Here is a 24,791-nt window from a genome sequence, read left to right as displayed (position 1 = left end):
TTGTTGTATTAAAGGACTTGTTGTACTATCGGACTTGTTGTATTATAGGACTTGTATAGATTGCAACAACTTGGGGAGACCTTCATCCATTCGTGGACTGATTTTGGCTGATGATGATTCCATGTGCTCGAGGCAAAGGGTTTAATACATTTAAAATCAAACAGGTGCCACTCAAGGAGAGTGACCTCCCCCAGGTGTCAGGCTCAGACAGTGGGCCTCTTCACTACCTGGGAAATATTCACCACCTGAAGCCGGGAGCCGTGCCCAAACAACCGGACTATTTCACGGCACCCTACCGGCGTTCGCAGCAGGACATCTATCCTATAAAGGATCATGACGTCCTCATCCCACCGGCCGTACGCAGCCAAATCGTACGTTTGTATCAATAATGCTGTATAAATAATGCCAGAATGGGGTGGTTTTTTTGCAAAAACATGTTAATTTAAAAGGGTTTTGTCGTGTTTTTATCATTTTTATTAAAGTTTTCAGCTCTGTATCGCAACTTGCGATCTCTGAGTGACATGTGGTTAGAAGTGTAAATCATTATGGTTTATTAAGAATGCCTGGATTTATGATTTATGGGTTGTGGTAATATGTGTCCCTGTAGAGAAAGCTACCAAATTTTTGGGATGCTTAACCAGGAGACATGGTGAGCTAGCAGCCCCACCCTTTGTAAGTCCTGCCCACATTATATAACCACGTCCCCTCAATCACTCTCCCCTGCACAACAAAAGAATGAAAGACTACTGTTGATATGGTTCTTGGTGAGCAGGTATCCTGTCGAGCCAATATTGTGGGCATTTGGGGTTTTGATAGTATTGTTTTCTGAATAAATTGCCTTTGTGCATGGAAAGCATGCATAAAATGTCTCCTTGAAATCTGGATATTGTACTTGCTGAAATCGGTACATATCTGCTTCAGTTTTTGGGGTGTTCTATGGACCTTTCCGAGTCGGGACTCAATAAGAGTTGTGGGCCCATTATAACTGTGTAGGCTGGTGGTGGTTGGAGAGGGGGAAACATTTCAGAGTGGAGTGAGTCAATAATAGCTTACCCACCCAGCCCTATGTTTCATGCATGTTATATTTGTCATGTGTGTCATGTGTGCTCACACAGGTCCACTACATGCTGCAAAACCCCATGCCACAAGACAGCACGAACATATTAAATATCAACCAAATGATTGAAAATGGCTGCTATACTGCAGCCTATCCACTGCATGACGTAAGTTGTTGGGGGGGTAGGGGGTGGAGGGCACACTGACACCCTACGGGAGGCCCAGGTACGACACCTGAATTGCACACCTGTATAGGACGCTATAGCATAGTCTAAAGCTTACCACATACTTAACATTAGTGTCCCACAGAGATGCGCCGCATAGGTGTCCAGGTTCCCCAGCTCACTAAACACACCTCTGATTTGCATGGTTGGCTACATACGGTGCAAAAGAAGTTCAATATCCATGCATTGGAAAGGACTCCACGAGCACTCTAGAGAGCCATTCTCAAGGGTATTTGGCCGACTATTTCACGTGGGACAGAAGTCTTTGGAAGAATTAGAAGTACCCACACTTCATCCCACAACACGTGAACAACCAATAGATTAACTGTGGGTGCACCCATTTACACTGCTGGGAAGAAGCAGCGTGATTAAGAAACGTGGTCATTGTTTTAACTGTCGTTCCCATGAAATCAAATGGGCGACCTCTAACTTTGCAAGTCCAGTGCAGTGTGCAACACCATTACACCACAGCAGTGCCACGGCAGAGTTTTGGGGGGGTGGAGCTGGTAATTTGTGAATGTCCATGCAGTGTTTGTGACTAACAATTGCTTTCCCCATGTCAGAGTGAGTCTGTTCATCCCACCAAAAACCCGAACACGCTGGGCGACCGCAACACGCTGCGACGGGAGTGGGCGAGAGCCGGGCGCTCTTTCAAGGAGCAGCCTCTTGACCTTGTGCGGTAAGTTCATGCCCTATCCACTGCTGGATGAAGACTTCCCCAAGCCTTCGCCATCTCTCCCAGTCTCCTGATGCAACGATCCATGTGGCTCCTGCACACATGCTGATTTCATTACTTAAATCTCTGTGGTGCACATCCTCTCAGACGCATTCCTTCTCTTGACTGCCACATCATTCTTAGTCTCGACCACAGGCCATCGTACCTCTTAGGGACGTGCCCTGTCCAGAAAGGTCCTAAGGCTGGACTTGAATGCTAGCTGGGAGTTGATAGCACAGACGGCTGGGGAAATGGAGTTCCAGAATAGCATTTGCCCATGCCTTCCCTGCTCTTCACATTTCCCTCCAGCCCATGGTCCTTGCTTACATATTCGATAGCTACACCACTGGTGCCATGTGCGGTTGGTGATGTTTGCGCTGTGTGTGCGAGTGATGTTGTCGGCACAGGTCATACTTCGGGGAGCAAGTGGGGCTCTATTTTGCATGGCTCGGCTTCTACACAAAGATGCTGATCTTCGCTGCAATCGTCGGCCTGATCTCCTTTTTCTTTGGAGTATTCAGCAATGACCGTGACATCACTAGGTACTGGCCCGACACATGCATACAGACAAATGCATACAAACACACACACACATACACTCATGTGTCAGATGTAGAACTCACACAGATCTCCTGTATAGCAATACAGACTGAACAATGAGTATCAGCAAGCACCTACTAAGGCTATACACAAGTATATATACACGTAAAGTACATATAGACATACATATACACTTATATACAATCCCATGGGATGCTGCCATGGCGTAATAGTTACATTTCTAGAATTGCAGTTTATAGATTTCCAGTGCGATCGCCTGGCATAGCAGCTGAAATAATGGCTAGGTTTCTTCAGTTATCCCACATATGCTCAGCAGTATAAATGGAGACACCGCAGTTAGATGATTGGCAGTTCAGATGTGATGGGGTAAAATGTGGGTACTCCCACCGTGTCCAAGACGTCTGGCCATCATGGACGAGTAGGCCAAATATCATCTCGAGGGGCAACCTAGAGCATTCTTTAGTGGAGGGCCTTCCACCAGCAGTGGCATGAGCAAGCAATTTCAGGGCCACATCTTTAACATTTCACTATTAAAGTACATATGCACATATATACAATCTCATACAGTTTATATACATATACAGTACAAATATAGTACATTCAATATATTGTATATGTATATATGTTCCAAATGTCTCTGTTTCTAAAAGTAAATCCAAAAAATCAAGCCTAGCTACAATATTTCGGACAATCCAGGGAAAATTAAACATTGTTTTGGATTGCTCAGAAAACATGACATTGCCCATTGTGACGTCACTCACGACGACACGTATCACGTGGCATCGGGTTTCGTCACTCTTGTTCACATGAATATATTGTACATTCTTACGAATTGTAAATAATCCGAAAATCAAAAGCAAAAAATATTCAAATCCAAAATGTTTAAATGTGAAACGTATCCTTATAATACGACTTACACACATAGACTCTTTGGAGCTGCATGACGGACAGTGGGGAGCAAGTGCAGGAAATACATTGCTGTACTCTGTGTCTGGAGTCTTCGCTTCCCATATTCAACCCGTACTGACCAGTGTGGGATGACTAGAATTAAATAGCCCTCATGACCCACGAGGTGTGGGGAGGCCCTCAGCCAGAAGTCGATTGATAAAAGGGCTGTAAACACCCCTGGAAATCAATACATATAGATGTTACACCACTGATATCAACGAAAATTATAATTAAACATCAGCAAATACCTTCTTTGGTTCTTTCGGTAAAGTCATGTAGAATGAGAATAAAATAATAAATTGATAAAATAAAATAACACAATAATATTCTCACGACGTTTCGGCCACAACACAAGCGGCCTTCATCAGGTGAAGGGACGAGACTGTCTGGTAGGACAGCGCTGGAGTGAAAGAGCCACGTTCAGATCACGGCCTTTAAGCTGTGTGAGAGGAACAAAGCGCCTTGACAAAGGAATTAGCATATAATTTAGCATTGAAATGGCTGAATGATTAGCTTGTGACTGGTCACAGAAATAGCTATGTTAAAAGTTAAAGCATACACATCCGCAGAGGCACCCCTTGATAAAGGAATTAGCATAGAATTTAGCATTGAAATAGCTAAGTTAAAGCATACACATCCGCAGAGGCACCCCTTGACAATGGAATTAGCATAGAATTTAGCATTGAAATAGCTGAGTGATTAGCTTGTAACTGCTCACAGAAATAGCTACGTTAAAGTCAGAGCATACACATTCACCGAGGCACTTAGTACAAATCAAACAGGAGAATTTAGCATTGAAATAACTAGGCGAATTTAGCATTGAAATAACTGAGTGATTAGCTAGTGACTGATCACAGAAATGACTATGTTGAAGTCAAGGCCTACACATCTGAGCTATTCACAGTACTATATAGTGAACCAATAAGAAAACGTGCCAGTTTGTAGGTGGGGGAGTTGATAGTAGCTGCCATCGTTGAGAACTACTCAACGATGGCAGCTATACAAAAATAAAAAGAGATCCCACCAACAGCCTGGTCACCAAAACGAACAAAATCATCTCTGATTCAACAGCATTAATTGATGAGATCAAACAGTTCTCGTTGAAACCCTCTGCTGCCAGACCACCAAGATTATATGGCCTTCCAAAGATACACAAAGAAGATACACCCCTTCGTCCCATCGTCTCTACTATCAACTCCCCCACCTACAAACTGGCACGTTTTCTTGCTGATATACTGCGACCTTTCACTGTAAAAAACACCTCTGCGGTACTAAATTCTACTCACCTGGTATCGACAATCAAAGGCATTTCCCTGTCCCCAAACGACCTGCTTGTCAGTTTTGATGTGGTGTCCTTGTTCACCAAAGTCCCGGTACCTGACACCATCGCTATCATTGAAGACCTGGTTCATCAAGGACTGCATACTGATGTACCCCCCCTGGTGAGACATTGCTTAACCAACACATACTTCACCTGGAATGGAACTTTCTACAAACAAACTGAGGGCACCCCAATGGGCTCCCCCCTATCTCCGGTTGTAGCCAACGTATTCATGGAAAAATTTGAAACTGACGCCATCCAGACTGCCACTCTACGCCCGACCTTATGGAAGAGGTACGTTGATGACACCTTTGTCATCTGGCCACATGGCCAGCCTGCTCTAGACCAATTCCGCGACCACATCAATTCCATACACCCAGCAATCAGATTTACCATGGAGGTCGAAAAAGATGGCAAACTACCCTTTTTGGATGTCTTAATTAAAAGGAGACATGATGGTTCAATGAGCCACTCTGTCTACAGGAAAGCTACCCATACAGATGCTTACTTGAAACCGGATTCCCACCAACATCCATTCCAGAAGAACTCCCTCATCAAGACTCTATACCATAGAGCCCAATGCATTTCCGACCAGGAACACATTACCAGTGAACTCAAGCACGTACACCAGGCTCTCAGGGCTAATGGCTACTCCGACTACACAATCCGCAAAGCCATCACTCCAGTCATGAAGAAGGATCCTCTTGTGGAGCCACTCAAAACCATCACCTTACCCTACATTGCAGGGATCACTAAAAAGATCTCCAAAATCCTGAATAAACACAAGATCCAGGTCCGATTCAACACAGTACATAAAATCCGTGATTTAGTTCCATCTGTAAAAGATGCTGTTCCAGACATACAATACCCGGGCGTTTACAAACTAAAGTGCCTCTGTGGTAGTAGCTACATTGGAGAAACCAAAAGACATATCTCGGACCGCATCCGCGAACATAAAGCAGACTTGAAACACGGTAGGACGAACTCCTCTGCCGTGGCAGATCACTGTTATAATTCAGTGGGCTCACATGACATTGACTTCTCCAAGACGGAGGTTCTTTGCAAACCAACCGGCTACCATGAGAGATTCGTTCATGAGGCCATTCACATATACAAGCACAGAGACAATTTCAACCGAGAAGATGGATTCTGGCTTAGTAACCACTGGAAAGATGTTTTAAACCATTTCTGTTCTTAATTAATTGTATTTTTACGATGACCTTCAGACCGCAGCTCTTTCGCCAGCATTGACTCTTAATACCTCTCACACCACGGTTAATGGTATGGTTTTACAACATGGAGTATAATAGCGCCTCGCAGCTGTCTCTCTCCCCCTCCTCTGTTCCGACCATGGACGAACTCGTCCGTCTGAACGGGGCCCGTAGCTATCCGTGGTGCTAAAGTTGAGGGTAAGAATCCACCCATTTTTTCGCCATATAGCACTGTGATATATAACGACTTATTGTTGGTAGCTTAGCTGATTGGAGAATATAGAGTTTATTGATAACATTAAGGTAATTTATATTTTAGTTTTTTATTGGTTCACTATATAGTACTGTGAATAGCTCAGATGTGTAGGCCTTGACTTCAACATAGTCATTTCTGTGACCAGTCACTAGCTAATCACTCAGTTATTTCAATGCTAAATTCACCTAGTTATTTCAATGCTAAATTCTCCTGTTTGATTTGTACTAAGTGCCTCGGTGAATGTGTATGCTCTGACTTTAACGTAGCTATTTCTGTGAGCAGTTACAAGCTAATCACTCAGCTATTTCAATGCTAAATTCTATGCTAATTCCATTGTCAAGGGGTGCCTCTGCGGATGTGTATGCTTTAACTTAGCTATTTCAATGCTAAATTCTATGCTAATTCCTTTATCAAGGGGTGCCTCTGCGGATGTGTATGCTTTAACTTTTAACATAGCTATTTCTGTGACCAGTCACAAGCTAATCATTCAGCCATTTCAATGCTAAATTATATGCTAATTCCTTTGTCAAGGCGCTTTGTTCCTCTCACACAGCTTAAAGGCCGTGATCTGAACGTGGCTCTTTCACTCCAGCGCTGTCCTACCAGACAGTCTCATCCCTTCACCTGATGAAGGCCGCTTGTGTTGTGGCCGAAACGTCGTGAGAATATTATTGTGTTATTTTATTTTATCAATTTATTATTTTATTCTCATTCTACGTGACTTTACCGAAAGAACCAAAGAAGATGAATCATTGCAGTCACGAAAGCTTTAAATCGAAATCAGCAAATACATTTTACTTTGGAAAATGCTTGATGTTGGAACCCATAATTTAGTCTGACTTTGTTTAAAGGGAGGGTATGACACATTCAAAGGTGGCATGACCTTTAGGCAAATTATATTTCTCATCCAAGTGTACTATGCCCATTAGTGTGTTTATGTTCGTGCGTGTCTATGTGTGCAGTGGAGAAATATGCAACAACACCATCGGAGGATCCCTGGTCATGTGTCCCCAGTGTGACCAAAAATGCACCTTTTGGAGGCTAAATGATACCTGCGAGACTGCGAAGGTATCACACAAATACACCATCGATGTTCCCTCTAAATAAGGATACTTATTGGTTTTTGGTGCTGTGCATCATTATCACAAAGCCAACTCACGTTGCTGAGATTGTATCATTAACATTAACCATGATCACTAGATTGCAGCACATCATGCTAAACACTATGCTGCCATTCGTGTGGGTGTTAAAATTTTTTATACTAATAATACACGTGTGATCATTTTTAAGGTAGTTAGTTATAGTTTTAGCAAATAGGGCATTTTAATGGACTAAGTCGATGGTTAGACAAATACATGAAAATGAATGCATCGTCACATCCCAGCGGGAGTGCAAAAGTTACTTTGTCTGAGTAAATCCGACACGATGTATTTCATGAGTATTTCTCCACGATCAATACAAGTGGACAAAGTATTTTGAAATCTGAATTTCAGTGCTACTTAGTTGACATGTCATGCCGAAATAATGATTATTCACTTTAAAGTGTCAGAAATGTATGTCCACAATCATGGAACTGCCTATTGCTTATTTTGCTCTTTCTGTCACATTTATACAGATTTGTTTGATACATGAATAGCGCTATAATATCAGACATTGTAGAGCATTGTCATCTCCACAATTTAATGGATGTTTCATGAGTGATTAATCTATTTTAACTTAAAAATCAATCGACGCATCATTACTTTCCTGCTGTTGATATTGAAAAGACGTGGATGCTAAGATTTAAGGTTTAATTGTGACTAACACCTCTGATTGTGCCGTTGCAGACTTCACACATGTATGAAAATCCGGTCACCATATTCTTCGCAGTTTTCATGGGACTTTGGGGTAAGTGATGCTAAGCATTGGCACACATTGTCCAGACACAGTGACAAGTATCAACATGTTTGCAATGATGATGAGCACATTTGGCCACATACAGTGTTAAAGAAGTTCAACATACATACGTACAACCATATACAGTACCATCATGTCTTGCAATGTTCGTATGCAGTGATCCTGACAGTCCTATTATGAACCCACTGCTCAATGAGGGCAAATTTGGACCATGACTTGCACACATTGTCCTACTCTTATGAATGATAACCGATAATCTTTAATGTCCACTGTGAAGCAGATGGTGTGTATTTTTGTGTAATTAATACACGGGCAATATTAATCAGGGCAGCCACATAATTTGAACCACGAACCTCTGCAACAAGCAACGAATGCGGTACCCCAAGGCGATTCCATGAAAAATGCAAAGTGGCCAGGTGGCTCAGAGTTCAGAGTGCTGCGTTGCCGCCGCTGAGATTCTGTGTTGAAATGAAAGTGGCCACCTGCGATTAAACCAGTTTCTCAATTATAGCAAGATGATGGTCTCAACTCAGTCACCGATATCTGCACAACAAATACAAAAAATCCATAATGTTAAAGTTGGTTCTGTACTTAATTAGGCTACATTCCAGCTCTGAGAATAAAAATGTTAGCTTGACTATCACGTAACAAACGCTCCTCTCCGTGGCAAAGCATTTGGGAAAGAGCTACCCCTACTGTGTGGACCAGAGATCACAGAGGTAGCTCTGTGACATTCACTTTTGTGTAACGTTTTGTAACACGAAGAGCAGCACTGCTCTGTTATAGATCCAAAGGAAAACTCAATCTCATGCCATGCCACTCAGTGCAAGTGGGATAAAATTGTGGCAATGTACCAAAAAAAGCCAATAAAGGTATTTATGAAAGAAAAAAAGTACTAATGAAGTTACTTTGAACATTACATTTAACAGACTACATTAGGTAACCTTTGAACCCTTGAGCAATCGATAGTCAAATTACTTTTCTAAGTAAATCCTCCCCGTGTGGTGTGTCGCAACAGCCACGGTGTTCCTGGAATTTTGGAAGCGTCGCCAGGCATCGCTCGCGTACCGCTGGGACCTGACGGCAGCGGCGGAGGAAGGAGACCCCATCCGGCCCGAGTACCTGGCTCGCTGCACGACCACGAAATGTAACATCATCACCATGGTAATGCTTTTTGCTGTCACCACGGCGACTACCTCATTGCACACACACACCTCTGTTTTGTAATGTTGCATGTGTAACTGTTCACTGTTTTCCTAGTTTTTCTTCTAACATATTTGTTGGCCTTTGGTCAATTGTGTTTTCCTCCCAATATTATCCCGATTGTCCTATCGGCATCGTTATGAAACAATGTCCATTTGGAACTCTATGTTATGGAAAGGTTTGCTGAAGCAGATGTTACATAATTACTTATAAGATCCCTTCAAGTGAACACACACTAGAGGGTGGCCCTTTCGCATCAGCCCTGCTACAAAGAAATGTTCATGATGGTCAAACTCATCTTTTTTAATTCTGAAAGGTGAAATTTGTCCAAATTAAGAAAAGAAACAAATGTAATATTGGTGACCAGGCTGATCGGCTTACTACTTGGTTTTATTGGAGGCAGCTGCCTGGATTAAAACCAAGAAATCTCAGCGCTGCCAGCTCAACTCTCAGACATCAGGACCATCAAATCCATTCCTTTATATCATCGCATGCTTAACTAGTAGTGGGGAAAACAAATAATAGTTCATCAGTCAACCTTAACGGCTCACACTAACATTGGTCACTCCGACAGACTAATCTATATACAAATGCTTTTCCGTCTGTGTCCGTGCATTGTGAGTGCAGAAGGAGGAGCCTCATATGCCTAAGAGGATACTGAGGTTCCGATACTGCCTCTCCGGGATCATGGTGTTGTTCTGGGTGAGTCCGCCAACTCAACAGCAACATTGAACCCCTTCTCCTGATCCAGTGAGCTATGGCCAAGTCACCTGCTATGTGCCTCATCTTGGAGGCGAAGCAGGTTTTGAGCCTGGGTACTGCACGAATGGGTAACCATCATGCACAAAATGGACTGTAGGCTGCTGCAGAGCTACCTTGTGGCCAACAGAGAACTGCATTCTTTTGCTTCCATCCTTTACCAACCTGTACTGGTGTGCATGGTGAAGTATGGGAAAATAACCCTGACAATCTGCGCAGGGTTGGGAAGGCCATCATCCAGCAGTGGATTCATATACGGGTTATACACATATATATATTTTTACTTGACCCAATCCTAACCTCCACACTCTGCTCCACCAGTCAGAATCGCTCTCAAACTATGTTGTTCCTCCTGTGTGATCCATTGAGTGATTACAAGTGGGGGTATAGATACATGCATAATTATATAACTTACAGCCCTTTGTCAATCCAATCACCTGAAATATCTACAGGTGGCCCAAGGCAATGAATACATCATGAGCCGTATCATGTTATCCACCTGCTCCTGTCAACCTCGATTTGGGTTTCTCGAGACTAGTCCTCGGCCTTAAGGCCAGATGGAAAAGATTTCCTCAGCTCCTTGGCCTTGAGTGTGTGGCCTCAGTCCGAGGAGTTTTACTAGAGGTACCGACCTTGACACTGGCCTCATACTAGCGCACCCAACCTTGAGTGACCTTGACACTGATTGTGGCCTAAAAAGCTGCCGCCTTGGCCTCACCTTGGCCCTGTGGCTTTTGGTCTCAACTTCACATCTGAACGTGGCTCGAGGTCAAGCAGGGCCAGGGATAGTAATTCCTTTCATAACCTTGCATCATTTTCTACAATTGACCACGTGACGTTACCATTACACGTTCATTGTGTGTGATGTTAGCGAAACAGCTCAGGTTTTGTTTAACATGTAGGCTTTTCGCGACCAATATCATCCATAATATTTTTTTTGGATTAGATCGCGTAAATATGTGTCATTAAACCCACCACCACCCGACAAAGCCAATTAGTAAAGTTGTTCACGTAAACAGAACATGCCAATTCATTACTAGTATAGCAAATTCACAATATCTACAATCTGAGTACGACGTTTTGCCAGTCATTTGGTTCTGCTGTAGACAAACGAACTGGCACCTCCTGAGCCACACCAGGCTAGCTCGGCACAGCTAACTCACGGCTTGGTTATATAGTGGAAAAGAGCTACAAGACTGTAAATCTCACCCACCTCTGTGTTTCTTGTGTTACTGGCAGATCCTCCTGATTCTTTCTGCAATTTTGGGTGTGGTTGTTTACCGCCTGACCATCTTTGGCATACTCTCCTCGAGTATCCCCAATCATGTGACCAAGATCAAGGTGATCGGTGCCCTACTCACACCTGATATGGTTACCACCATCACGGCCTCCATCCTCAACATCGTAATCATATTACTACTCAACAAAGGTTACGACAAGCTGGCCCTCGTCCTCACTGATCTGGGTAGGTGTCATCACCATCACGGTTTGCATATGTTTATTTTATTATACGCCACCAGAGAACACATGTAAATTTGAAGCTTGGATAAATGTTGTGCATGGTAAATAATGTCGCACCATGGGGCCATGAATAGCAGCATCAGTGCATCATCCAGTCACTTGTTCAACTACTGCCTGTTTTTGTCAGAACTCTCTTAAATTTTTCCTCCAGTTTCATTCCGATTGGGCTATCAGAATCGTGTCTTGAGATGAAGTATCCAATGGGATCTCTTGTAGACCAGTGCAACCCTTAATGTCATGAAATGGCCCTAGAAGTGAATATCACTGAGCTACCTCTGAGACCCTTCATTCAAGTGAACTCTGGTTCACACATTAGGGGGAAGCACTTTTCAATCCACACTACTACGGAATATAATGTTAATCTCGTAACAGTCAAATTGCTCATTCTCACAACTAGAATTTCACCAAATTTAGTGATGAACCAAATGGTGTATGTTACAAATGTATATGCCATCATTAGTAACCGTCCTGAAGCCATCAATTCACTGCACTTGAGAACACATGTTACCAGAGGCCGCTGCCTGGATTTAAACCCAGGATCTCAATGGTGCCAACTTAGCACTCTGATTTCACCTCTCGATCCATTGAATCACTGAATGTAATTGTGGGCTGACCCTCACTGCTGCATTGCTACCTTCTAGTCAGCTGTCAGCTATCTGCTTGTGTTGCTCATGTTGCCAGCTACTGAGCCCTTTATTAGTAATTTATCCTGCTGAAGCCTGCACCCCCTCTGAAAGGTGACCCATGATAATTACTAAGATACACCTTATAGATATTTGAGAATCAAGTGCACTGGCTTTCAGACACCATACGGACAGTGTAAATGGCTTAATTGCAAATGGAGACTGAAGGACACTCCACAGGGCGAATGTGGTGAACAACACCTGGTAAACAACTTGTGCACTGTCACTCATTCCCCAGCAACATCTTTGAAATTAACTTTTGATCTTCAAATTCATTTTAATGGATATCAAAGCACGTTACATTGTGAAATGTTGCTATTCCTCAATGCGGCATCATTATCAGTGGCTTCTCGTAGCCTGTGTGCCAGAAACTATGAAAGTAACATCAAAACTGATTGCCCTGTTTGATGTTTGTGTCCATGTGTGCCTTTGTATCACACCCACAGAGATGCCCAAGACGCAAGGAGAATATGAGTATCGGCTGACGTTCAAGAAATTCTTATTTCAGTTCGTCAACTTCTACTCGGCGTCTTTCTACATTGCATTTTTCAAGGGGAAATTCATCGGCTTCCCCGGAAGCTACACTTACTTTGGAAAATGGAGAATCGAGGAGGTGTGTAGATCTGAGGGGTTGGCCCCTCTGTTTTCTATGCTGTTTGTACAACATTTTTATGTTTTACTTTTGTAGTTGATATTTTTCCCAACAATTGTCTTCACACCGTGCTGTTGGTGAAATGTCGAAATAAGGACTCTTTCTTTTGGAACTCTAAAAGGCCTCATTGTCTTCACACCTGGTCACCAGCTCTAGCATTAACACAGTCTCCGGAGTAAAACAGTTTTCGAAACCAGACTTGAGAGAACACGAGGTCACCACGAGCAGAACACGTGTTAGACTGATGCAATTGGTAACCCAGTTAACTTGAGGGTGTTAGTTTATCACATATTTTGCAAGTAGTACCCTTGTGGTCTCTCATTGGACATTTTCAATTATATACCGTATTTATCAAACGCCATTTATTTAAAATTATATATTTGATCATCCTTAAAAATGTACAGTATTTCAGCCCCCCTCAAGGATATGTTTAGCCACTACCTATGACTCACTGTGGCACAGTGGAGCACGTTGTGTTAGAGAACGGCCCCGTAATATGATATCAAGAACGAATTCTGGAGTAAGGAATTAAGCAGCATTGCGTTGTGCACACGTTAAATCAATGTCATTAAGACAGTGTTAATGACACGTAGTTTAACATTTACATAATTGCCATTCAGAGTCACCCTGAGTATTTGCAGTCACTCTATGCTCGGAAGAAAGTCCATTGCCCAAAATGTGCACCTGTTGCTCATATTTCTGTTTGAAGGCAGACTTGTTGACACATGAGATGATTATAATGAGTACATTTGGTGTTATATTAAGGTGCCTACTTCTCCTGCTGCAGATTTGTAGGAAATCGTCACGAGGGCGATTCATTGATTGATATCCTCTCAAAAACAATACACATAAAGGATAAAGAATACAGCTTATTATTTAAGTGCCTCTGTGTTTTCTACCAACTTAATTTCATGTTTTACGATTATTATATTTACTAGACGATGCTCTGGAATTAAACTCACCTGATACTAAACACCAACTGCAGTATGCATGTTGTGTGTTGAACTTATTTTGCACCGTACACAGCCTGCATCGGATGTGTGGGGGAAGGACAACAAACAAAACATTATCAGATGCGCCACCATTTTCTTTATTTAAAATACATGAGGGGGAGGGGGAAAGTGTTTCTTATAATCTGGAGAATATTGATATTCTTAATCACTGTCCCCTCTAACATATGGAGCCGTCAGTTTTGCAGTGTGCAATTGACTGAAGAGAAGAATGTGAGAGGATCATTAGAAATGATGTGTGGTATCCATATATGTATTACCCAATATTTCATATCTTCAGTGTTTAACCTGAATCTATTCTCCACCTCATCCCCCCTCCAGTGTCCCCCAAACGGCTGTCTCTTTGAACTGACTTCTCAACTCACTGTCATCATGGTAGTGAAGCAGATGGTTGGCAATTTTCAGGAGGTCATCATCCCGTAAGTATCGCATGAACACATGATAGCTGTGAAGTCTGATTACGGCGTTTCCTCGTGTAACGCGGTAGATGCGTTCCTGAAAATTTCCGCATGAAGTAAAAACGCGCAAGGAAGGAATTACTAAGTTAATCACATTTGCACAGTAAAATCAACCTGCAGTCATCCCATGGTGGGATAAATAACTCAGGCTAGGCTGCCGTGTTACTGTATCATTCGGCATGCTTTATCAAACTGCTCAGCCGCGCAACTCAAGACAGTCGTTCATCGTCGACTGCTCAGGAAAGAATTATAATGGCCGCGTTCGGCGTTTTAACAGTGTGCATTCCACATTATAATGGACACGTTCCACGTTGTGTGAAAAGTTTTCCCAAATATAGGAACCATGTTACAATGAAAATGTGTTGTGTGAAAACGCATTCAGCGAAAAGTCGTGTCGACAGCTTGTTAGCAGTGTGCACTGGTTAAGCAGTGAACACCAGTCAACTGGACAAAGTTCACCTCGTTAGTATCATGCGATATTCCGATCAGACGCTTCGTACATAGTTTCATAATATTAGACAAGCAACTCCCATGACTGAAAGAGTGTAGTGGATTGACAACGGGCTAAATGAAAAACAGCTACTACTTAGGTTTTAGCAGTTGTTTTGTACAGCTCTCTGACATGTTTTGTGTCATACCGCATATTGTTTGGCATGTCTTGACGTTTCGCTCCACGTGCTTGGGATATTCACATGATACAACCTGAAAACGCAGTGGAAAGCTATGAAATAGCAAACCTAGAGTTGATGAACAAATGGATATGCACGTGTGTAAGGGTGTCTCTGTGTCTGCACATGCGTACCTCCCCCCTCAATTCCCCAGATGGTTCAGCAATTGGTGGGCCCAGCGTCGGGCCAAGCTAAGGCCTGAGGCTGTCTACACGCGCTGGGAGCAAGACATGGACCTACAGCCCCAGAGCCCACTTGGACTCTTTGATGAATACCTCGAGATGGGTACAATGAGCTCAGAGGATCACACTACGGAGTCAACGCGTTTTACTTTATTATAAAAAAAACACACACAATTGGGTATCATTTGACTATATAGGCACGTGTGTACGGCCCCTGTGTATCTGTCGGACATTGTTGTGGGAGGGAAATTACCCACACTTCGGGTTGTTGAAGGCAGGGAGCACAGATGTAAGAGCTTAGATGTACAATACAACAATGTAATTTGCTGCACTGTCCTCTGCTGCTCACAACCCCACAATAACTATTGCATGGTCACCCATCCAACCAATTTTCAGGCTCAGCTCTTCTTAACTTCTGGGATCTGATTAAATCTGACGCGTACTGGGTGATTTGGCCATAGGCACCAATCTATGGATATACTGTAACACAATTGTCTTTGAGCATGCGCGTATGTGCATATGTACGGAGTTAAGTTTTAGAAACAATAGGAGCACATATTTGCTCCTCTTGTCTGCTAACCAATGCAGCTACATTGGTCAGCTTTGGTTGACGTTTCTCCCCCTTACTATTTATTTAAAACTCTTGTGCATCATGTCCACTGTGGTTAACTGCTGTGATTTGTTGGCATTTCAGCCACAGTGCATATGCCTAAAAATGTGTGGTACGGTTAATGGAGTCCTCAATACAGGATGTGATCTAGTTATTATAGCCACCTAGTGGTGGAAAATGGTGCGAAAGAAACCCAGGTGAACCAGAGCTGAGCATTAAAGATGGTAGTGGCTGGTCGCATCTCAGTGGCCAATGTAATGGACACGATAATTTTGTGAACAAATGATACGAAAATGTGATCATATTTTGGGGTCTCCTTTGACTAAAACACATTCAATGCATTGAAAACATGTTTTGTTTGCTTAAAGTAATCACAACATAACAGCATTAAGAGTGTGTGTCTATATCCTGTTTCACTCATTATCCTATCCTTGCCCCCCTACCCATTCTCAAAATATACCCCAGTTATCCAATTCGGGTTTGTCACTCTCTTCGTGGCATCATTTCCACTTGCGCCATTGCTCGCACTGCTGAACAACATCATCGAAGTGCGGGTCGACGCGTGGAAGCTCGTAACGAAGATGAGGAGGCCTGTGGTTTCGCGAGCAAGAGGAATTGGAGCCTGGGCCGACATTCTGAGTTTCATTGCCACCCTCTCTGTAATCACCAATGTAAGTCGCCAGATTGTCTGCTCGCTTTCTCGCTCAGTATCCCATCTTATGAGTGACATAACATGTCATGTTAGCCGTGTGGGTTCTTTTTACCATACTTCACCATTCTGGTCATGGCAGGTTTGAGAAGAGGTGTAGTGGGGGACCAGGAGCGGTTCGGGTATCACTCGTCACTGATGTTAGTCGTAGCTGGAAGTCAATTGCATGTGTGCTGAATTCAAAGTGCAGTGCACGAATCACTGCACCACCGCTCCTATCCACTCTCTCCCAAAATCGCAAAAGGTAAAGCCTTGCAATTGCTTGCTCATGTCACTGCTGGCAGAAGGGCCTCAACTAAAGGTAGCTCTAGAGAACCCCTCTACACGGTATTTGGCCTACTCTTCCATGATGACCAGACATGTTGTAAGATGTGGAATTACCTGCGCTAAAACAGTGATGAACCCATTTATATTGCTAATTGGACAGAGGTGGGGGAGATTTAAGAAAATGATCCATTGCTTCAACTGTTGTGTCAGGAGACTGAACTGACGACTGCCAGATTGCAAGTCCTTATATGGTAACCATTTCACTCTGGCAGCAACCCCCCAAATTGTATTTGTGAAAATTAATGTAATTGCCAAGGTAAGATGTTCAGAAGCCTTGGTCAAATCATTGCATGCTAAGTGACCGCTATCGCTGTGCCTCCGTATACTAATTCCACAGTCATGCATCTTGGCGTTCACAACGGACATCATCCCACGCCTGGTGTATTATTATGGATACTCAGCAGAGTATGGCACAGGTTCGCCTACAATGCATGGGTACACGGAGGACAGCCTTTCAATTTTCAAGATCAGCGACTTCAAGGAGCAAAATTATCCCAACATCCTGCCAGCCTGGTTTGATCCGGCAATCCACACAACCTGCAGGTTTGTGCCATTCAGTGTCATGCCCAGCTATCGGGGGTGCCGTCCCTGCGAATGTGATGCACTGATGTCTGGGTGTGTTGTCCAGGTAGATGCGACATCCTTCTGGGTGTGGCGTCCTCCTGGCTCCGCCCCTTCCTGATTAGGCTCGTTTTCTTCCTCTTTTCACTCCGTGACTTTCCTTTTAAGACCCACACTTCCCCTAGGCCCCACCTCTGTTTATGCCCTGCCCCTTACCGTGGACACAGGGTTTGGCTTAGTTGGGTAGTAAGGGGTTGTGGTAGGGTTGAGGGAAGAGTGTGCATGGTGGGTGGGGACAGTAAAGGGGGTGGGGGGGGAATTGGAGGGGGGGAGCAGTGGGTATGGGTGGGATGGCTTCACAACCAAAGTCCCACTTAGAGAAATATAATAATAGATTGATATAAATTCTAGCTCATTGTTACCTTGCTAAAGAGTAATGTTATTTATTTATCTATCGATCCACGACTGCTTAATTGAGTCTCAAGATCCCTTTGCAGGAAGACCGTGCATTGGGATTCCAGTTTAAGGTGGTCTTATGCATGTGGGATGCAATAAGAGGTCCTGGAGAACCCATGATATTGAAATGAAGCTTAAAGGTTCACACAGACATGAAACCACTTGGTCTACAGCCATCTTCTGGTCACCTCAGCACAGATAGTTAAGAAATTGATGCGATCTACCAACCCTTTTCTCTAACGTTTTTGAATTGCTGGCATACACAACTATAATCAATATAACCATATTGATCGATATTTAATATAACCTTACTTGACTATGATCAAATCACCACGAATACAGCTGATCTTAGATTCCGGAAGTCAAGCCGGCTTGAGCCTTGTTCGTGCTTAGATTGATGATCACCATGCACAATGCAGGTGCAGTAGGCGACTGTGGAGCTAGGTTGTCAGCAGTGGGTAGTTCAGCAAAATTAACAGTTGTGCTATATTGCTCTCCCATTATCTGTACTCCCTGCCTTCACCAACCTGGCATGGACCAGCGTGAACCATTGTCAAAAGAGCCCCCACAAGCTGCACGTTGTGGGAAGGCCCTCTTTCAGAAGCGGATTTTTTTAAGGGCTGTGAACGCATTTACCGTTTGTGCACAACCATACTTGTTCAATTTAGCGCCAACTCTACTTTCGAGGCACTTTGCTCAATATAGTCCATGCGTGCTTGTGGTTGTACGTGTGTAGGTATCCAGGTTATCGCTACCCGCCGGATCATCCCCAAGCCTACTCCGTCACCAAGCAGTACTGGCAAGTACTGACGGCAAAGCTGGCCTTCGTCATTGCCATGCAGGTACACATCAACATGCACACACACACACATTCATAAACCCATTGAAAGATAAAGGTACAGCCCTCCAATTACTTGCTCATGTCACTGATGGCAAAAGCGCTCCTGCTATAGGGAGCTCAAGAGAGACCCTTAAGATGTATTTTTACTGCTCTTCCACACTGGTCAGACGTCTTGGGAAGATGTGGGAGTTCCCACACTGGACAGAACCAAACTCAGCCGACCAATTGACTGGATGTATTCCATTTACACTGCTAGGTGGATAGAGGCAGTGGAATGTAAAAAAAAACTTTCACCATTGTTTACACTCCCACGACCAAAGATCAATTCACACCCGTGACCTCTGGATTGCAAGTCTAGTGTGCAAAGCCTTACACTACTGCACCATCGTATAGACTCATCTGTGAGCAGTTGTTAAGGTCAGCAGAGCAAACCGTGATCATTGTCAATGGGTCATTACAGATAATGCCAGTAATGCTATTACACCTCACAATTGCACAGTATTTCTGAGATCACAAATAATAATGGTAATACAATACTTTCATCATGCAGCAGACGATTCATGTTGTTGATGCAATTTGTCACACGTAAGCATGTGTGCTTGTGGGAAGGGGAGCGGCTGCGTTGTTGTTTGTGAACTGCGCTACCAATCCTGTGTGACCGGAGTACTATTTCTGGCCACAGCCAACAACAGTGGAAAATATTAGAACCAGTGTTGAGCTTCCCTTAAGTTGATTCTGTCTTAAAATGAGTACTTGATGAAGTGTGTGAAAATCATCACTGGCGAGATAAAGGTGCACACCACCCCCACAGGCACTGTGCGAACCTTCATAGATGCACTTGTCTCAGTCTGTGAAAGGCTACACAGGGAATCTTTGTAGTGGTGACATGGCCGAGTGTAAGTGTTTGCTGATTGTTGCGGTAATTTGCGGCTGCCCAGGTGAATACGGTGGGTGCATTAACTGCACATCATAAATGTTGCCTGCTGCATAGTGAACGTAAAAAATCCATTAAGTAATTCAAAAAAGTGCCTCGGTATAATTTGCCAAATGTTCAAAAATTACTCAAATGACTTAATTTAATTTGGGAAAAACGACGTAACAATATAATATCCCTAGGCTGCAGGTCCCCGGAATAGTTGACCTGAGATGTAAAGCACTTTGAGATGCTGCCATATTATATTTAGTAAGCACCCTTTACATGCAAATCCTGAAACTGAAAATCCTTTACCTGTGTGTGGACGTGTGCAGCACGTGGTGTTACTCACGAAGGCCTGCATTGCATACATCATCCCGGACACGCCATCCCATGTGCGCGCCTGCATGCGCCGCGAGCGCTTCGTCGTACAGACGATTCTGCAGCAGGCAGAGCTGGGCCGTCTCCGTAACACCCTCCTCACCGATGCCCCCAGCTCACCGCCATCGCCTCAATTCCACGTTGAGGATGAGCAGGCAGAGATGGGCCTGCTTCGCTGCTCACTGCATAAGGAGTCTCCTGGCGTATTGCACCCACCCCAGCGGTGCCACATGGAGAATGAGCAGGCAGAGAAGACTGGTGACGACTCACTGCTGAAGGGATCCGAGGAGGAATCAAGCAGCGAGGATTCGTCAACTGTCTTCTACAGCATATAAATCTACTCAGACTTTTAAAGGAGGCTGCTATCCTAACGCTGTTTGCACGTGGACAAGGACATTGCAGTCGAGGACTATCTGTATATATATTCATAAATAGTTTATGATTTAACATGTCTCAATCATCTCATGTCTTTTCATACGAATCACGATGTGAATGAGGAAAACTAGAAATTATTGTTATTTTGTAAATTTTTTTTTATTTTGGTTTAACACGTAGGCTTTCGGGCCCAATATCATCCATAGAGGTGTTTTTTGGGTTAGATCGCGTACATATATAAACGTGTCATTAAAACCCGCCACCACTCGATACAGCCAACTAGTAAGGGTTGTCACGGAAACAGAACAAGCCAATTCGTCACTGGTACTTTGGAGAGCCAAGCCACAACATTTATAATCGGAGTACGACGTTTTGCCAGTAATTACAACTAGCTTCATCAGGCGACAGCCAGATTTGTGACACTCTCGCGCAAAGTGGGGGGGGGGGGGGGGAGATTACCGAGTCAACGTACATTATGCATGTGCATAATGAGATCATTTTGATCTTGTCCTTCCTGTCTATTGTGTATTAAAATAGCCGTACCAATGGTAATCCCTATTGAAGTATGGTGCCCTTTATAGGCATGCATTTAAATAATGTATTATTTGTTGGCACCCGTGTTCAGCAGTAGCAGAGCACACGTGCCAACAAGGACACTCAGTTGATTTTAATGTTGAAGTTCTGTGCAAAACTAGCTACTGCTGGCCAAGAATAATTCGAGAATCTATCGAAATTGAAAGAAAAATTTACCGTTCGGATAGCTACCGCCTTTGTGCTGTGTGGAAGCGACCCATCAAATAGTACATTAGATGAAACTCCGAGTACCCACTCAGGAGGTATAGTGGTAAAGCAGTGGAGGAAAAAAAGCAAATTTTAAAATTTGCCCTTGTTGAATGATAGAGTCGAGACACACAGCAAGCGAGATTAAGAAAGCGCATCGGAAGAAATAACGGAGGTGAGAGAGAGAAACAATTGCCTCCTGGAGAAGGAAAGGCATTCCTACCGAGGGAGACAAGTTGACAAAGATTTTGATAATGGGAACCGGTGGCGTGGCTCGATCTTCCCTAGGTGCGCAACACGCTACCGAAAGAAAACTAAATCCTATTCAAAGGCTAAAATAAGCTCCATTTTTTGTATAAGAGCCGGATAAACAATAACCCCATCCATAGACTGAGGAAGAAAGGGAAGAGCCTGAACAAAGGGGAGGAGATTACGACGGAGATGGGTTGGAGGTGGAGAGAAGGGGAGAGGGGAGGCCGTAAAGGCGGCTGCACATTCAAGGAAAGCGGCGTAGAAAGAGTTGAACGGGGACATGGAGACAGTAGAGACAAGGATGGAGAAGGAGGAAGGGAGGATCTTTCAGTGCTCGCTACAGGAAACCCACAAAACTGAATTTCCTAAACTCGTGTCGCCTCCGTGACAGCAGCACCACCAACGCCACAGACTCACGCTCCCCTAATCGATAATACCATCTCCATTGCCGACCAGCCACGAGATGGCTGCTCTCAACACCTCGGTCGTGGTGTATGCAGCAAAAGACTTCCGGCTGGTGAGCATCCGGCCATTGCGAGGGTTGGAAATAAACTGAAGCACGAGGCGACTCCCACAACCTTCGGGTATTTCCCAACTGGATGACGTCTTGGGACGAAGCCAGAAGTAAGCCAAATACCCACTCAATAAATGGGACAAAGATCCCAGAGAAGCCTCCAGAAATGTCACAGGAGGCTCGGGTGTGAGAAACCAGACTCCATGTTGGGTCCTCCAGACCTTTGCCCTCCAGTTCATCAACATTTGTAAAAGCAGGACGTCTCAAAGGTACGTAGCATGGGTGGCGCCGATGATGGCAGCCTCGGCCGGTTGGTGCACCCTGTTTTGTCCAGTTTTGTCTTGTTTTGTCTTGAGAGGGGCCTGCTGTTCAACACACTCGTGCTGGTGAGAGAGGCCTGCTGTTCATCACACCCGTGCTGGTGAGAGAGGCCTGCTGTTTTGGGGCCTGCTGTTCATCACACCCGTGCTGGTGAGAGAGGCCTGCTGTTCAGTACACCCGTGTTGAGGGGCCTGCTGTTCAGCACACCCTTGCTGGTGAGAGAGGCCTGCTGTTCAACACACCCGTGCTGGTGAGAGGGGCCTGCTTTTCAGCACACCCGTGCTGGTGAGAGGGGCCTGCTGTTCAGCACACCCGTGCTGGTGAGAGAGGCCTGCTGTTCAGCTCACACGTGTTGAGGGGCCTGCTGTTCAGCACACCCGTGCTGGTGAGAGGGGCCTGCTGTTCATCACATCCGTGTTGGTGAGAGGGGCCTGCTGTTCAGCACACCGGTGCTGGTGAGAGAGGCCTGCTGTTCAGCACACCCGTGTTGAGGGGCCTGCTGTTCAGCACACCCGTGCTGGTGAGAGGGGCCTGCTGTTGAGGGGCCTACTGTTCAGCACACCCGTGTTGGTGAGAGAGGCCTGCTGTTCAGCACACCCGTGTTGAGGGGCCTACTGTTCAGCACACGCGTGCTGGTGAGAGGGGCCTGCTGTTCAACAGACCCGTGCTGGTGAGAGGGGCCTACTGTTCAGCACACCCGTGCTGGTGAGAGGGGCCTGCTGTTCAACACACCCGTGCTGGTGAGAGGGGCCTGCTGTTCAACACACCCGTGCTGGTGAGAGGGGCCTGCTGTTCAACACACCCGTGCTGGTGAGAGGGGCCTGCTGTTCATCACACCCGTGCTGGTGAGAGAGGCCTACTATTCATCACACCCGTGCTGGTGTGAGGGGCGTTCTGTTCATCACCCCCGTGTTGGTGAGAGGGGCCTGCTGTTCACTCCCATGCTGGTGAGAGAGGCCTACTGTTCATCACACCCGTGTTGGTGAGAGGGGCCTGCTGTTCACCACTCCCATGCTGGTGAGAGGGGCCTACTGTTCAACACACCAGTGCTGGTGAGAGAGTCCTGCTGTTCAGCACACCCGTGCTGGTGCGAAGATGGCGCTGATGATGGTAGCCTCAGCCGGTCGGTGCGCCCTGTTTTGTCTTGTTTTGTCTGTCAATTCAGTGTTTTGCCAAGATTTTCGGAGTTCTCTAACAAGAGACGAACTTTTAAATATCAGGGAAACAACTCCTGTGGATTTAATTCCTACTTTTCTGCTTCCAGCGGCAGAATTAGTAGGCATTCTAGTCAATGCCGCGCTAGGCTTTGCTCAAGCAACGAAACGCCGCCCAAGGGGTAAACGGTCGGGGGCTCTAGTACGGCTACGCAGACGCGGGATCCGAACAGTGCTTCCGAGCTTTTTCCTCTCCAACGTACGTTCACTGTACAACAAAATGGATGAACTTCAGCTACTGATGGTAAAAAACAAAGACTTTCTTTCAGCTTCTGCATTGTGCTTCACGGAAACATGGCTGTGTGATTTGATTCCGGACACTTCGCTACAACTAGCAGGATTCCATCTTGTAAGATCGGATCGTGACATAGCACTCTCCGGCAAGACGAAAGGCGGTGGTATTTGTTTTTACATTAACAGTGGCTGGTGTGTAGATGTCACAGTGATTCTGCAACATTGTTCTCCACTCCTTGAATCAATTTTTATAACCTGTAAACCGTTTTACTCGCCTCGCGAGTTCGCGTCGCTCATTTTGGTCGGAGTTTATTTGCCGCCTTGTCCTCAGGTTAAAGAGGCCCAACGCATGCTCGCCGATCAGATTCTGAGTGTGGAGCGAGCAAATCCAGATTCGTTGGTTATCGTACTTGGCGACTTTAACAAAGGTAATCTCAGCCACGAACTCCCCAAATACATACAATTCATTAAATGCCCAACCAGAGAAGGGAACACTCTGGATCACTGCTACACTACAGTCAGTAGAGCCTACCACGCCGTCCCCCGAGCAGCACTAGGACACTCTGACCATGCCATGGTCCACCTGATTCCTGCATACAGGCAGAAACTAAAACTCTGTAAACCTGCTGTGAGGACATCTAAACAGTGGACCAGTGAGGCTGTGGAAGATTTGCGGGCGTGCTTAGACTGTACTGACTGGGATATGTTCACGACTGCTACCAATAGTCTGGATGAACTCACAGAGGCTGTGACGTCCTACATCAGCTTCTGTGAGGACTGCTGTATCCCAACACGTACCAGGGTGAACTTTAACAACAATAAGCCCTGGTTCTCAGCAAAGCTCAGAAGGTTGAGGTTGGAGAAGGAGGAAGCGTTTAGGAGTGGAGATAGAGACAGATTCAAGGAGTCGAAGAACAGGTTTAGCAAAGCGGTGAGAGAGGCTAAACGACTGTACTCAGAGAGACTAAAACACCAGTTC

General features: G+C 44.8%; 1 protein-coding gene across 1 annotated transcript in view; it reads left to right on the top strand.

Annotated features, from left to right (window-relative positions):
• Window positions 1-1,855: 1,855 nt before the first annotated feature.
• LOC142929094 (anoctamin-5-like) overlaps window positions 1,856-24,791 on the top strand; it is a gene marked incomplete at its 5' end in the record, with an annotated part of 56,871 nt that continues 33,935 nt past the window's right edge. The window contains 12 exons of the mRNA XM_076069546.1: window positions 1,856-1,959; window positions 2,403-2,537; window positions 7,255-7,360; window positions 8,119-8,179; window positions 9,207-9,352; window positions 10,019-10,093; window positions 11,390-11,615; window positions 12,801-12,967; window positions 14,338-14,435; window positions 15,297-15,427; window positions 16,400-16,605; window positions 17,308-17,513. Coding sequence (XP_075925661.1) covers window positions 1,856-1,959; window positions 2,403-2,537; window positions 7,255-7,360; window positions 8,119-8,179; window positions 9,207-9,352; window positions 10,019-10,093; window positions 11,390-11,615; window positions 12,801-12,967; window positions 14,338-14,435; window positions 15,297-15,427; window positions 16,400-16,605; window positions 17,308-17,513 — 1,661 coding nt within the window. The remainder of the gene's footprint in view (window positions 1,960-2,402; window positions 2,538-7,254; window positions 7,361-8,118; window positions 8,180-9,206; window positions 9,353-10,018; window positions 10,094-11,389; window positions 11,616-12,800; window positions 12,968-14,337; window positions 14,436-15,296; window positions 15,428-16,399; window positions 16,606-17,307; window positions 17,514-24,791) is intronic.

The sequence above is a fragment of the Petromyzon marinus genome, chromosome 25 (assembly GCF_048934315.1).
Source record: "Petromyzon marinus isolate PM22_M1 ecotype Great Lakes invasive population chromosome 25, UKy_Petmar_22M1.pri1.0, whole genome shotgun sequence".
In the NCBI taxonomy this organism is placed as follows: domain Eukaryota; kingdom Metazoa; phylum Chordata; class Hyperoartia; order Petromyzontiformes; family Petromyzontidae; genus Petromyzon; species Petromyzon marinus.
This window is presented reverse-complemented; position numbering and strand designations above follow the sequence as displayed.